General features: G+C 41.1%; 1 protein-coding gene across 5 annotated transcripts in view; it reads right to left on the reverse strand.

Annotated features, from left to right (window-relative positions):
- Window positions 1-240: 240 nt before the first annotated feature.
- LIMS1 (LIM zinc finger domain containing 1) overlaps window positions 241-16,547 on the reverse strand; it is a 78,413-nt gene continuing 62,106 nt past the window's right edge. For 2 of the 5 annotated variants that reach the window (XM_018568203.1, XM_018568200.1), the window contains exons 2-10: window positions 13,525-13,684; window positions 10,003-10,069; window positions 8,622-8,742; window positions 7,781-7,930; window positions 4,515-4,665; window positions 3,790-3,882; window positions 2,962-3,010; window positions 2,154-2,229; window positions 241-671 (exon numbers count right to left, since the gene is read on the reverse strand). In XM_018568203.1, coding sequence (XP_018423705.1) covers window positions 557-671; window positions 2,154-2,229; window positions 2,962-3,010; window positions 3,790-3,882; window positions 4,515-4,665; window positions 7,781-7,930; window positions 8,622-8,742; window positions 10,003-10,069; window positions 13,525-13,684 — 982 coding nt within the window. In that variant the 3' untranslated portion in view covers window positions 241-556. Of the gene's footprint in view, window positions 672-1,265; window positions 1,402-2,153; window positions 2,230-2,961; window positions 3,011-3,789; window positions 3,883-4,514; window positions 4,666-7,780; window positions 7,931-8,621; window positions 8,743-10,002; window positions 10,070-13,524; window positions 13,685-16,547 lie in introns of those variants that run through there. The other 3 variants (XM_018568201.1, XM_018568202.1, XM_018568199.1) reach the window with 3 other exon arrangements.

Raw genomic sequence — 16,547 nt, forward strand, 5'->3', positions numbered from 1 at the left:
AAGACTAACCAATGCATGTGTCCTGATAATACTATAAGGAATAATCCTCCAGCCCCCACACTATAGAGACAGGATTTTTTTTTTTTAAGTGCTTACTTCAAACACTGTTTGTAGAGGCTTCCATAGAACATGAACCAGTCTACAGCTTTTGTCATTCTGTTCCTAGACACATCTGAGAAGAACGCCAAGATATGCAGTGTTGTAAAATGAGCAATATTCCTCTGCAGCTGAAGGCAGAGTGTGGATCTTACTGAAAAGGCAAAATCATTTTGTCGTTTTGACCTGCTGTGAACTGTCTGCTTGCAGAACAAAGCAAGGCAAGTACCACAAAAGCAACAATGTAGTATGCTTTTAAGAAAATAAGGTGAGGTAATAAATAGCCTATGCAAGGCAAGATTAATGCAGCTTTCATGCAGATAAATGTTTGCAGTGAAGGTTAGTGCATGTAACAGCCTCAGTGAATAGAACAATGTCAAGTAGGATGTATGACCAAATCTCCTCTGACTAGCACATCGTATGCTGCTCCCATCTTCTGATGCACACAGGAACGATATGCTTATTTCCTTGCCAAGGTGTCAGAGAGCTTCTTAAGCCTTTTCTTCAGCTCCAGAGGGAACTTCTCGTAGCATTTCTTGCAGACAGGTTTCATGTCAAACTCCACAAACTTGTTCCTGGGAAAGTACAACATTGTTTAAGTACAGCAAACAAAGGCTTGCAAGACACTGTGGCACATTTAAGTTGTATTTATTTTTTAAACATTATGGAAAGAAAAGGTGGAGATGATTCTCATCAGGGTCTAACAGTTATACTATGAGCACAAGTAAAACAATCAATGATTGTGTGCAAGAGCCAAGGTTTGCTTTCCAGTTATCTTGATTTTCCAGGTTCCATACCGTTACCACCCATATTGGTACCTTGTCAAATTACTTGGTTTAACGGTTATTGTTGTGATACATTTAGTTTGTTTTTTGTACATGTGGACTACTTTATATCGAATATTGCACTGCAAACCGCTCCCAAAAATGCCAATAAAATAGTTAAAGCAGAACCATGCCAGGCCAGTTTGTTAGCAGCACAGTGGCTGGCTGAAAATAGTAATATTATACTACTGCAAATTGAATTATGACATGCGTTGTAAACTCTTGTGAGCCGCCACACTCCATAAAATCTCTCATTTCCAGCCCACTTATTGATTAGTAAGTATTGTGACACCTCACACACAGGCAGGTCCACTAACCCATGTGAGAAGGGGAAGAGAACACTGTTCAGAGACACGATCCTTTTTTCTTTTTGTCTTTTGCCTCTTTTGATAACTTGGAAAGGCGGCGTTTTAGCTCTTCCGGCATTTTCTCATAGCAGTGCTTGCAAGTGGGCTTTAAGTCTATCTCTACAAATTTATGCCTTTGCAATTATTCCAAAGAGAGAAGAGAACGTTTGATAGACAAAGTAAGGGAAAGATCAGAAAATATTTAGCTCACAATAGTCAAATGCAGAACAGAAAATGTCAAGTTTATTATAGAAGATTACACTTAAAGAACTCCAGGAATAAAAAAACAAAAACAAAACACCCATAAACACTTACCCTTGCAGTGTGGCTACCCCCGCACTACAAGGGTTAAGTTCTCATTTTGTCTATGGGACTCAGATAAATCAGATATGTTTACCCGATTCTCTGTCCCACCATCTGCTGGACCAGTCTCTGCTGCCTCTTCTCCCCTTCACTTCGGCAGTCAAAGGACCACTGACGTCATCACATCTAATGCAGGTCCTTTGACTTGAATTACATGTGAGCACACCAAGGTACACAGCCAGAGGGGAAAGGAGTGAGGAGTGCCGACCACCGCGGGACCAGGAATCAGGTGAGTATATTTGCTTTATTTGAGCCCCATAGACAAAACAAGCAGGTAACCCTTGCAGTGCGGAGGCACCCCACTGCAAGGGTAAGTTTTATAAATTCCTGGAGGTCTAGTCAGTGCCTATAAATCAGTGTTGTCCAAATTTTATCTTTAAATATGGATGTCATAAACTATCATGGAATGATGTACAAGAGACGCAGAAGAATTCATAGGTCTTTTATACAAGCATTTAAAAAAAAAAATATGACGACTCCTTTGAGGGATGAGGCCAATGTTATAATTTCAGTTAATACTTACTTGAGTGTTAACTTGGTGTTGCAAGTAGAACATGCAAAGCAGTTGACACACCATGCCTTGTTCAGAGCAGAGACAACTACAGCAAAAAAAAAAAAAAGTGCATAGTTCTTACTGTCATCGTTCTTACAAACAAAAAGAAAAAAAAGCTCCACAAACAGTTTAATAACATTTTACCATTTTGTTTATGGTCTTAGTTTTAAAAGGAATTAATGGTTTACTGTATTGACAATTTCAGTCACTTTAAGTTGTCAACAACCTACACAACAGCACACAATACTTGCAAATATTTTTCTCCCATAGATTTATGGTCCTTCATTTTTGTTGTTGCAAAGGGGTATATAAAACCCCCAGGCAACTCAATGCACCACAATAGTGATTATAATCTCATAAACCACGCTAATATGGTGACCTATCCTAGCTGAGTGACTGTCTCTTAGCTACTGTGCATCCTTGGTAAATGATTCCACTGTGAAAATCAATAATAAAAAGCACTGCGCTTATAGTAAGCCATGCTATAACCTTCTATATATGTGAAACAGTATTGAAGCGTGTGTGACTTCTACCATTGGAATTAATATGGACACCAATATCAATACTACATATCCTAATGTGCCAATACTGTATCTGTGCAACCGCAAACATTTGGAGTCAGGATTTTTACATTAATGCACAGTACCCATTTGTAAAGGGAATGAAAATGACTTGAGCTGAAATAGTAGTTTTACTTCATTGAGGCCCAGTTTACAATTAGATACCATTACAGAGACTATGATAATCTAGAACACCCAAGAGAAAGGTCAAAACTTACCATCTCCTTCAATAACACGGTTGCAGTGGAAACAGACGTCTCCAAAAAGCTAGGGGGAAGACAAAAGTTACAATGAATAAAAAAAAGTGGAGCCACAAAGTTCCTTCTGGTATTACTAACAAGAAAATAATTTCTATGATATATGCTTTTAACAGTCGGAACTCCTGTACATATTTACAGCAGAGCCTGGAAGCAACCCAAATCCCAATTATAGGGAAAGTATTGGGAGAGTAAATTGTACTCTCCAAATACTTAGAGCCAGCGTATGATACTGCAGGTGTCACATGCCAGCTCTATAGATAGAGAGCGGAGCATTCACGAACAACTGATTGCTTAGCTTTTGGTCTTCCCCCTGCAGAGAGCGCGGTCATCACGCCCCCGCAGGGATCCCCCCCTCCCCTCTCTGTTCCTGCAGCTCTCATTGGAGGGACAGACTGGAGAGGGAGCAATCCGTTTTAGATCTACTTTGATCTAAAACGGTCTTATGTATAGCCCCCATGAATGGATATGAAGAGCCCATACTGAGGGACATTACATCTATGTTTTAGGAAAGGAATAGAAGGCAGTTTTGGAGCTTACTTAACAAAATCACAGAGTAATGGCATGTAGTAACTCATATCAAACCATGCTAGTTTAAGGTTTTATGTAAGAACATAATGAAAGGTGATCTCATATTGGATGCTATGAATTTATGGCACATCAAAGTTTGAGCTTTCTCCTGGCAAATAGTAGCCAATTTCTTATTTAAAAAGATACAGAGCCACCTTTTTTAAATGTGAATAACAAATGCATATCCATTTATATTGTGCGGTTTTCACAGTCACTAACCTGATTGTAGTGAGTCTCGCAGTAAGCCAGCCCCTTTCTCTCATAATGGCGATGTCCAAGGAAAGGCTTTTCACATTTTGCACAAACAAAATGCTGAAACACAAAAGGTGAGAGCAGCCTTAATACAAATATTGCAATGGTTAAAGCCTACATTCTTTATGAAGTTAGAGGTTAGAGAACACCACAATCTAATGCAGCACCAAAGCACTCAAATATTTCAAGGTAAAAAGTATGTTGTCTTCAGAGTGAAGCTTGACACGGACCTTGGGGAGAGGCAGACATTAGGAAATCTTAGCCAGTCTTGTCTATGCACTGCCAACACCACTGTTCTCTACATAAAGAGTGAGAACAATTAAACAATCACTGAAGTTTTCCAATCTGTCAGTTGTTCCCTGCCTTTTATAAAGATAACCCAACAATATCTCATCAACCATATAGGCAGCCAAACAATTACCTGGTTCTGCTCATACTGCAAGGTTCATATGGCAGATGTGTAACTTCTGTCTGACACGCCCTCTGATAAACAGCACTAATGCAAGTCTAGAGAGCTTTAAGAGGGTGGCAGATTTTATTGCAACTTCCATATGGAAGGTTGTTTTTTTATGTAATACTTCAAGTCATGAGGGCAGTGAGTACAAATCATAATTGATTAAATTTTTTTTTTTTTTTAAAACAACAAACCCAGAAAGCACACAACCAATTCAACAAGCATTTCTTTTTCATACCTCCACATGCCACTGCTTTCCCATGGCATTAACCACACGGCCTTCAATTGGTCTTCTGCATGCTCCACAGATAGGCACACCCATTTTGTCATGGCAGGGTAGGCAGTACAGCTCGCCTTTCAGCTCACGGGCATCAGATGTGAGCTCCTTACTGCAGACAAACATTTTAACACAAATATAATCAAATGTAGAACAAGTCAAGTCTGGATTTACTGTTTTTCTAAATTGCTTTTTAAGCCTAACAAGTTTTAAACTGTTCCCTAGTAGACTTCTGTGCCACACACAGATATTAATGTGCTAAAACAAAAATTGCAATTAACAATAAAGGGAATGCTTGGGGCAAAAAAAACATAATGGTGGTTATTCACAAAACGTGAGGAAAGTGAAATTACGTTCCATATTGAATTGCATTTAGCAATAATGTTAATTCCACTAGTGCGAGATGCAAGAGAGTCCCTTGAGGGAGAATGCCATGATTTTTATACTTGCCATCAAATCCTTTTCTTCAACTTCACTGAGGGACACAGTAATCACTGACATTTGGGTTAAACTGCTACCTACGGGAGGATTTGGACACTGGCAAACAGAACCATGACCAGCCTGGCATAACCAGCTGGCTCAGTTTTGTAACAAAGCAGTGATGAAAGTTAGACCACAAAAACACAGAGGTGTAGCTTATGCCCTTTGTCTCTCAATTAACAGATTTTGCAGCAAGTACAAAAAGCAGTTTTCTTTTTTGTTCATTGTGGGACACAGGATTCAAATACATTTGCGACGTCCAAAAGAAGTACAACTAAAGAGGTTGGGAACACCACAATTGAAACACTAACAAGCCCATATAAAAACAAACTGGGCACCGCTTGCAGCTTGAAGGACCATACATTCAGACCTGGTTTACACTTCGTGTATTGTCGCAGCTGATTCAGTGCGATAAAAAGCTTCACCAAAAACTTCCCATTCATTCTTATGGCCCTTGTGCACACCTGAGCGTTTTGTGCTGCAAAAAGCAAAACACCCGTCGCTGGTAAAAGTACATAAGCTTCTTTGGGGCACAGATCAGCTCGTTTTGGCCCCAAAGACTTAATAGGAAACACTTGAAAACCCGCGTTGCAATTAGTTTTGCGCATTTTGTCCTTTTACTTTAACGTGTAAAGATCTGCTTGTAAAAATGTGTGTATTTAATATATGCATGTAAAAACGTGCGGTTTTATGCGCGAAAACTGTCGCTTAGGTGTGAATCAGGCCTCAAAGATGCCATAAGAGGCTTGAACATACACCTTGTAAAAAAAAAAAAAAAAACAGAATGTGTGAACAGGAGACCGAGTGAAAGTGTTGCAAATCTGGGAAACTGTTGTCGGATGCCACAAATCCCAGGAAGCACTCATAGATCTAGTAGAGTGTACTTGACAGGAAAAGGTGAAGCACGATCCTTAAAATCATAAGTTTGAATGAGTATTTACCTAAGCTGCTGAGGATTGGTTGTGAGAAGGTGCCAAGAAGCTTGTTCTCTTTTATAGGGACCATCAAGGATGACAAAGAGGGAGTCACGCACAACTCAAACTACATACAAAGGGTCGTCTCCTGATGTACTGGGGCTGGACAAAGCGTCAGAAGTACAATATCCTGGTTAGTGTGAAAGGCCAAAACCACCTTGGGAAGGAAGTCTTAACACCACCATGTCCTTTTGCAATGCCACAAAGGGTTCTTTATTAGGATACGACTGGCAGTTCCAACACACACTTTGCAGAGGTGAAGGCAATAAAGAAAAACTGAGTAAGAATGGAAAGTGGAATATCCGTAATGGGTTTAAAAGGTTTTTTTTGAACTGCCAAAAGAACCAAATTTATATCCCATGGAGAAACAAGTGGGCGCACAGGGGGAACCACATGACAAAAAAACTTTATAAAAGGTTATATTCAAAGAATGAGTGGGTAACGGTCTTTTAGAACAAGATCTCAAGTACTTAGGCCAGTTGTTGGTCCAGGCCTGATTGAAAAAGGCCAGGATTTGTCCCACAAAACATCTTCAAGGATGAAAGCTTCTTTCTTTGCACCAAGAAAAGTATGCCAAAGTATGTGCTATGGTAGATGTTGTGAGAAGTGGAACTTGGCTTTTAGTAACATGGGGATCACTAAGTGAAAGAGGCCCCTGCAAGACCTATGCTAAATAGCCATGCTGTTAAAGCCAGCGATTGAAGCAGAATAGTGGATGGTCCTTGGGATACAAGATCTGGTGGATCTGGAAGAGCTAGGGATCTGATCAGGATGGAGTAGCACATCTGTCTGGGCCAGTCCAGAGCTAGATGCTTAACGAGAATGCCCTCCATCTTGATCCTGCAGAGCAAACGAAGAAAAGAAAAAAAAAGGCGTAGATCATACTGAACTGATCCCATGGAGCCACTAGAACATCCACCAGAAGATCTTTTACCTTGAGATAAACCTTTTCAGTTTGTTGTTAAATCTGGGGGCCAGGTAGTCCACATCTGTTGTTTCCCTCCTGTGACATAGGTTCTGGAAAACGTCCAGGTGTATGGACCACTCTTCTGTACCCAGATGCTTCCAGGCTGAGGAAGTCTGACTGCCAATTGTCCACCCCTAGATGTGAATGGCGGACAAGCCTGGAACATAAAGTTCTGCCCAGAATGTTAAGTGGGAGTGGAGATCCTTATCCACTTCTATTCTAGATTAAAAAAGTGAATGCAAGCTAGGAAGAAGCTCCTGCCTTTGCTATATTCACATGGTCAGGTACAGTGTTTTTCTAACACCACACCTAGGAATCCTTTACCATGTGAAATACTCTATGCAAGAAAGGTCTACAGCAATGTTGTGAAACTGGAAGCTGTGAAATGACGCAACCAGTGCAGTAAGCCTGAGGACACTGCTTAGGGATGCCACATTTAATGCAATGGGCAATCAATTTAGACTCCCAGCTCTGTTTGGACCTCTAGTGAAAACACAATAAAGACTTCCGGTTCCGGCGCCCGATGCTCTAGTCAGAGGACACAGGAGCTCCGTCCCGTCGCCTCTCTCCTACCTCCTCAAACAGGCTGTTAAGGTTAATATATGGGTGTTTAAGTTGATGCAATTTCTCAGATTTCATGTTTTTCAGAAATCTGCTTAATCTTTATTAAAGACATAGGTATCTATAAACACAGAGTGCCACATTATCAGCAATCATTAGGGCATATTGGTCATCTAGAATGTTCAGTAAATATTGGCGCAGAGACAAAAGACTTTGTAATGGCCTTTGCTTATTGAATTACTTACCCACAGTTGGCGCAGTTGAAGTGGTCTGGGTGATATGGATCATTCTTGAATATTAGAGGCTGCTCTTCAATAATGGCATGACACTTTTGGCAAATATACTTCCCCAGTCCCCTGGCCTTCTCTCGATTGTGACATGGGCGACACAGGTGTCTAGAAGAATCATTTCAGGTTAAATAGTAAGACAAACTATACTTTAGAAATTTGAAAAAAAAACAAAAACTACATTTTCAACAAAAATGTCAGACTCAAAGCACTAAACACACTGCATCACCATGATAACCAAGCAGCTAGCTAACAGATTAGTAATGGCAGCCTACACATTTCCTCAGTGCAGATTACCTTTTAACCCCTTCGTGACGGGAGACGTACACTGTACGTCCAGCCACAAAGGGACTAGATTAATAAATTGCAACAGCACAAAAGCAATAAATCATATTTTTACATCTCAATTTAGAAATCAATAAAGCAGCAATTTTCCAAATGCCAGTATATCCCAGTACCATTATGCTGACGTGCAAACCAGTGTGACTCATATCCATTCACTGTGCAAATACACAGTCCCACACAGCCAGCGACACCAATGTTGTCAATTTAAACCCACATGCTGAACTGTTTATTGCTAGTCTCCTTTGATAGACAAGCATGGAAATTGGGTGGCATTTATTTGGGGGGGGAATACAGTATGCAGTTATTACTAGATATTTTATTTAGCATAAGGGTCATATTTGAGGCTACTGGAGCTCACCAGATCTCGAGCACAAGAAAAACCATTATACTTTAAACATTAGGTTACATCCAACAAGAAACATTCTCTGACTATCCATAGAATACCATCACCCACCTGCCTGCATTCTTCACAAATCCAATGTCTGCCAGGACTTGCTGACAGAGGTCACAGCGGAAACATTCAGGGTGCCAGCTGTTATTCATTGCTTTGATAACACGGCCGATAATGAATTCACCTGAAAATAGATAACATTTTAGGATTAAGCCAACACATGTTGGGCATAAGCTAACACAAATATTCATTGGTCTATACTTTACAAATATGATCTGTGTAACAAAAGACGTATGATTTTACAGTATGGGACTATATGCCAATCTATATGACAGTAATAACTACATGTAAAAACAAAAGAGCCTTAGAAATACTTAATACTGTTAACACTAACAGTATAGTAGATATTGTAAACCCTGCACTACAGAACTTGGCTCTTGCATTGGAATAAAACCAGGGCAGCACCTTCTTGGGTTTCTCATTGTTTCCTTATAGTTGCTGAATTTGCCATGATGTTTTTAAATGTGCTCTCACATTTAAACGGCAAAGAAAAATTGGCTTGTGCACAAAGTACCTCTCACTTTGTCCTAAGGGGGCATTAGGCTGTAGCAAATGGTTCAATGCCATATATAAAAAAGTTAAACAAATGAATAATTCTGCCGACAAAACTAAAAGGCCATTACCATCTAAAAAAACTGGCATTCCAGTTTTGCATGGTCAATGCCGAGTCCGATCATATGGATTTTTTTCCCCCATCTCTTGGTAATGAAATCTCTCTTTCAACTGCCATGACTAGTGAAAAGCCATGTGATGGTTTCAAACTCCCTGGATAATTGTACACGAGCAAATAGGGTATTTTAGAAGCATGGTAAGAGAGGAGATGCAAATTGCAGCCGGGTAGTCTTAGTACAGAAAGCTCAGTGAGATGCACCAGCGTCAACCACAAAATGTGAGCAGAGTTGACAACCTAACCCCCTACACTCTCCTCATCAGACTACTTGACAGCAGAGCTCTTCGTCAGTCCCCACACAGTAATCACCATGCTTGCCCGTCACATATTACCTTCCCATATTTATTTGGCATGGACATTACACTGCACAGAGTAAGAACTGTTAGTTTCAGCCTCTACCCCCGAAAGGAACCCTCAATCTTTTTTCCCTACAACTACCATACTCAAGGTCATTTTGGTGGAGGGCCAATACCTAACAGCATGTTTTTGGATTGTGGGTGGAAACTGGAGCAACTTGAGGAAACCTACACATTCTGCATGCCAACTCCATGCAGAGTGTCCCAGGTTGGATGTAAACACCCACATCAGGCTAGTGTTATTTTTTAAATCAGAACCCCCTAAAAGAAGGGTTAACATTTCATATTACATTAGGAACTCAGAGTCAGATTTCGATCTACAGAAAACCCGAGCAGGGACATAAATATTCCTACTTACCACACTGATGACAGCAGGGGGCGAAAAGCATTTGGAAGTCATGTTCACAGTACTTTCTTCCCTCAAACTGAAGAAACAAATAAATCAGCAACGCAAAAGGTACAGCTATGTAAACATGTAGGGAATATTTAGCAGGTAGACATTGGTCCTTGTAACTGACTGTAATAGCACATTTCATGAATGGCATGTTATACAGAGAGTTGCTGGTTCTTTCAGCTCTAGCTCTATGTCAGACTGTGCATAAAGCATCTTTGCTTAATGAAAGCCAAGATAAAACCATAGACAAGATAACCATGGGTTTGCTTCATTAAACTGAGATACTGCATACTAAACGTGACATATGAAGCATATCATATATAATACAGCAGGATATGTCAAAGAGAGAAACATTTCATGCGTTAATGCCAGGGATTTACCAGCTGATTCACAAAGGCTTTTTACTAGCTGTAAAATATCATGTAAGGAATTCAGATCATTTAGCTTTAGCACTTGACACAGATTGCTGCACCATGTGTCAACTCACAGAAGCACTGCTGCGCTTACATTTTTATGCTTTTTTAAAATTGCATCTATTCTCCTGTATAGGGTTTTCCAATGGTTTTAAAAATGTGCATTTAAACCCAAGAAAACAAAATTACATCCATTGTGGATTACCATTCCATACCAGTAATGGAGTTACCTGTTCTTATATGTGATGGCTGCATTATTTTTTTATTTTCCCCACACATTTCCTATCCTAGGGAACTCACTTACTGTAATGTATCTATGAAGAGGAACTGCTCTCATGCTAGGACAGGAAGTGTGTTAGGAGTACAGAATATCACCCCTTTCCATATCTTCATAACATGGAGGAAGGTGGTTCTCGAGTCCACAGAACTGAACAGCACTGATGACACTGCTTGGGATTTCAAAGACGCTCACCAGAATTCGTAAAGAGCATCTACGACACTCTTTAGAATTCTGTTGTGGCACCCCCCCCCCACTGCCTGCTGTCAATCTGAGCAGAGTGGACCTGATGGGAAAACTGTTCTCACATTTCCCCATCAGGCTCTTCCTACTCAATGTCACCGACTGTGGGTGCCACTGGTTGTTAAGGAAGCTGTTGACAAGTGATGCTAACTGATGGGGAAATCTGAGAACAGAGTTCCCTATTAGGTGCGCTCTGCTGCCGATTGACAGTAAGCAGCGGGTGCTACAGCCAACCTGCTATTGGCTACGGCACCCACGCACTGCCTGCTGCCACTCAACAGCAGAGTGGACCTGCTGGGGAAGTGGGCTCAAAGTATCAATTACAAAGTTCCCCAGTAGGCTCTGCCCACTTAATGCAAGACAAATGTGAACAAGGGTAATGCTGGCTGACATTATCAAAATAAGACTATTTGAGTAATGATATCAGCATCTCCGGCCCCTTTGTTTAGATTCAGCGGCAGTTGAATGGAATAGAGTACCCATGCTTGCTAGGACTCTGGCAGCCCACTGTCCTAGCGACCAAAGAATAGGAAGCTTGTCAGATTCATGACAACTTCCCAGTGCATATTTTTTCCTACCTATTTAGATCACTGGCGTCTCCCTGTACGCCAGATCAGAGTTAGTCTTAATTATTTTTGAATCTGTTGCAGTCATGGGGACAGGTTCTTAAAGTGGCAGTATTAACAACTTGGGTTTTGTGCATGATGTCATCTCACTACAGCAACTAGGAAGTATCTGGTAACCACTATTGTGAGTGTTGTTTTTGCATAGGCTTTATAGCTCACTCACATTAAAAACAGTGCACAAAGAGTGCACTGTTTTTAATGTGAGTGAGCATTTTTAAGTTAGCTTTAATAAAATAATTTTAAAAGATGGAGAGCGCTATCGTTGTGTTATATGTTCTTTTCAGAGAATGGCACTGCACAATATGGATTGAATCATCACTTCAGGAGTCCCCCACAGGAGAGGAAGCACAAATCTGATTCCAGGTCATTCGTTAGGACAAACCAAGTTACAAGAAGAAGCGCACTGCACAAATTCCCCTTTGAAGGGACACAAGCGCTTTCTGACCTTCATTTAATATTGGGTCTAACCACTATGTGAGAAGCAAAAAAGGTGGAGGTTTTGGATATCCCCACTTTATAAAATATTTATATTTCAACGCACTGATATTTGGAATACAATTGCACAGTACTAAATATTTGTTGGATCACCTTTGCAATGTTATCAAGCTTTAGTTGACTGGCTACTATATGTACTTTTGGAATAGAGTGTACAGCACTATTGTATTCGTTGATGTTAATAGGTTTTCTGTTGTTTAATTGTTCAATTAAAATGACTATCATTGGTGATAGTGCTACACTGTACGTTTTTTTTTTTTGGGTTTGTTTATGATCACACATTTCAGCTATTGGCAGCTCCACAATATAGATAAAGAATCAACAGCACAGACGTTTTCGGACACCATTTGGTATTGGGAACTATCTGAATCTGTTGTAAGTGTTGGCAAAGCTACTGAAACAGGCAACAAGGCTTTTTTTATTTGGCACAGGGCCTTTGAAAAAGGTCTAGAAGGCCAGAAAAAAGTTAAAGATTTAATGAATCCCCCCTCCCCCCCAGTGTTGACAGCTAAACATTAGGAGCTCACTGGTTTTGTGCCAGTATCAACATGTATTGCAGCATTTCTAGTGCAACAAAAATGGGGAAAGGTGCATATATTGGGGAAATGTATGGAACCTGTTTTTGGTAAATGTAACATTCAGTGCTTTTATACTTATTACAATAAACTGTACAGAATTATTAACAGAGCATCATCTGCCGACACACAAACATGAAAGAGTTACACTGACACTTTCTGCCTCAGTGTTTTAACTGTTGTCCATGTCTTCCTGGCCTAATTACCCCCCTTTTCTGTCCGTTTCCCCAATAATGTTACAGCCAGTGATAACCACAATAGACCGTATCAGCCTCCCCACTTTATTGTATACTTAAAAAAACAAAGTTTTGGCTGGAGTTGTGCTTAAACTATTTGTGCAAGGTTTCATTAATGGTTCTCTATGGCTGGAGTAGTAGAACCATATTCCTGAACACCAATACATCTTAAAAAAGTCATGTCACATGCAGATGCTACACTAATGTAAGGGTCTATTAATACAAAATAAACCAAGGCAACTGGATTTGCTGTATTTTTCTTGAAGACATTTTACTGGTCATTCAACCAGCTTTCTCCAATGGAGAAAGCTGGATGGATGACCAGTGAAACATCTCCAAGAATAAAAATATACAGCAAGTCCAGTTGCCTTGATATATTTTTTACTGATGTACCATGACCTGGATGAATAAGAACCTTCACAGGCATAATGTAAGGGTCGGCTCCTTCTAATGTTCCAACCCCATTCTAATGATAGGTTGTAGCTGGTGCGGAATGCAGTTTCAGTGTGACAAGCATGGCTCATTTGTTGTGTTCTATATACTAACAGAGTAGGCCAGCTAATCCATACATGTACCCCAGCGTGAACACAGGCCAGGCACGCCAGTGCAGAAGACACTTACCTCATAGAAGAGTCCCTCTGGAAATTGCTGGAAGCACTGAGCACACACAAAGCACTGCTCATGGTACAGCTCTCCATTACTGTTCACAATCTTCTCAGCTGGAGCAAAGCCAGACCGGCAGCGCTCGCACATTGCATTAGCCAGAGCATTTGCCATGTTGCTAGAAGAAAAAACACAAACAGTGGGCATATATTAGGAAGTTCGCAAACACACCTAAGTCTCGTACTGGACATTTTTTTTTCTTTTTATTCATACTTTGTGTATAAGTGTATAGTGCGCCATCTGACAGCCTACTTCAAAAAGTGCCTACACACTTCTAGGGAAATATATGTACGGCTTACCACACTGAGCCCCACATACGCATGAAGCAACATGCACTTTCTTGGCCTCAAAAAATAAAAAGGGAGGAAATGTGGTGAATGTAATGCTCACACAGCTGCAACACAACCCAACCAAAACAACTATGAAACTGAATTCAAATTCACAAAGAGTTCGGTTGTTAATCCATGCAAAATCAATATACACTATATTGCCAAAAGTATTGGGACGCCTGCCTTTACACGCACATGAACTTTAATGGCATCCCAGTCTTCGTCTGTAGGGTTCAATATTGAGTTGGCCCACCCTTTGCCGCTATAACAGCTTCAACTCTTCTGGGAAGGCGTCCACAAGGTTTAGGAGTGTGTCTGATGTTGGATGAGAAGGCCTGGCTCGCAGTCTCCGCTCTAATTCATCCTAAAGGTGTTCTATAGGGTTGGTCAGGACTCTGTGCAGGCCAGTCAACTTCCTCCACCCCAAACTCGCTCATCCATGTCTTTATGGACCTTGCTTTGTGCACTGGTGCGCAGTCATGTTGGAACAAGGGGCCATCCCCAAACTGTTCACCACAAAGTTGGGAGCATGAAATTGTCCAAAATGTCTTGGTATGCTGATACCTTAAGAGTTCCCTTCACTGGATCTAAGGGGCCCAGCCCAACCCCTGAAAAACAACCCCACACCATAATCCCCCCTCCACCAAACTTTACACTTGGCACAATGCAGTCAGGCAAGTACCTTTCTCCTGGCAACTGCCAAACCCAGACACGTCCATCAGATTGCCAGACAGAGAAGTGTGATTCGTCACTCTAGAGAACACGTCTCCACTTCTCGAGTCCAGTGGCGGCGTGCTTTACACCACGGCATCCCACGCTTTGCATTATGCTTGGTGATGTAAGGCTTGGATGCAGCTGCTCGGCCCTGGAAACCCATTCAATGAAGCTTTCTACACACTGTTCTTGTGCCAGTTTGAAGGCCACACGAAGTTTGGAGGTCTGTAGCTATTGACTCTGCAGACAGTTGGCAACTTTTTTCATTTTTTTTTTTAACGAAGGTTTAGCCTAAAAATTCAGAATTTTCTCCACAGGAAATTCAGTCAGACACCAGGGTGTCAGACTGTAATCAGCTGCCTCCCTCCCTCCTTGCCACCTACTGTAACATGATCAGTAGACACCAGCTCTGCCGGACAGAGCAGAGACACAGAAATGTCCATGCGTCTATGAAGCGGATAGCGAACAAAAAAAAAAAAGAAGTAGATTCCTGTTTTCATATACATCTGCATACGCCTGCTTCATGTACACTCTGTTTTTAAATACCTCTGAAAAAGGTGGAAATAGGCTTTAAAGTCTCCTCAAAAGGAAGACTGCATCTAATGATGTCGCAACAGATTGCTCATCATTGTAGTCACATACAAAAATGCACTGAAAATCTACACACACACACACACACACACACACACACACACACACACACACACACACAGCATTACTAGTGTGAACCTAGGCTTATACAGTGAAATGCTGCTTAATATGGGTAGAATAACAGACTGATGTAATTACAGTGTGTACATTCACATGAAATATAAAGAAAATCCCTGGTATGTTAAAAGGTGTATTTATCATACTTTTACTAGACTGTAAAAATAAGCATCAGTGACACGTAGTTAAGATATAAATAGGGCAAACAGTGTCTAACAAGCGAGCTGGCTGCAGCTGTCATTTCCTATTGTCAGAAACAAAGCAAACACCTTCTACATACAATAACACTGTGCCTCTGCCATAGAAAAAAATACAAAAATCAATGAAATGTTACCAATTTTACAACATCGGCAGGCACAGTGTTCTACACTGGCAGCTGTCATTACCATCCCCCCTCACATAAATAAATACATTACAATACGAGTCACAAGGAGTTACAATATGACAGGTGCTAGTGATGGCAATGGTAAAGAAGGCAGGAAAAATAAACATACAATGTTACAAAACGGAAGAGATGGCTTCACCTGGATAGTATTTGTTACAATGTAAGTTAATGGCACCTTTAAGGCCTCATTCACACAGGGTGTGCAGGCAGCTCATGTAAGTCTATAGAGATACAGGAGCTGTGCACCTTCACATGCTGCTTCCCACAGCTCCGAGTTTAAACACCTACACACATGGTGTACGGCCTTGGACACAGACAATGGATCATGGTCTGTGGGAATCTGTCAAAATTTGGATCGGCTTCTTCCCGAAGCTCCAGGCACATATAAAGAAAAAAAAAAATGCTGTCTATGGGGCAACACGCCCCATGTGAATGCAGCTTAAAATGTTAAGAGAACTATGAGGTGAGTGAATTTCACTCATCCCCATAGTTAGAGCCGACGTGTGACACAGACTGTCATATGTCGGCTCCATTGGTCTGGAAGTCCGTGAAAACATAATGTTGCTCGCTCACTTCCCGATCATCTCCCTGCAGAGAGCGGTGACTCAGTCACTGCTCCCTGCTGCGTTCACCCCCCTCCCCTATCTGATCCTCCAGCGCTGATTGGAGGGAGTGGGCAGAGCACACTGTCAATCAGCCAGCGGGGTGGAACTTGACAGTATTATAAGTATCCTTCCCGGGTGTGGCGCTCTCAGCACATAGCGGGTAATAGCTTGCTATATACTGAGTATTGGGTCACGGGAGGAGGTTAGTAGATGTCCTCTTGTGTACCTAAAGAGAACTAT

Source organism: Nanorana parkeri, unplaced genomic scaffold, assembly GCF_000935625.1.
Source record: "Nanorana parkeri isolate BGI_ZX_2015 unplaced genomic scaffold, ASM93562v1 scaffold1153, whole genome shotgun sequence".
NCBI lineage: Eukaryota > Metazoa > Chordata > Amphibia > Anura > Dicroglossidae > Nanorana > Nanorana parkeri.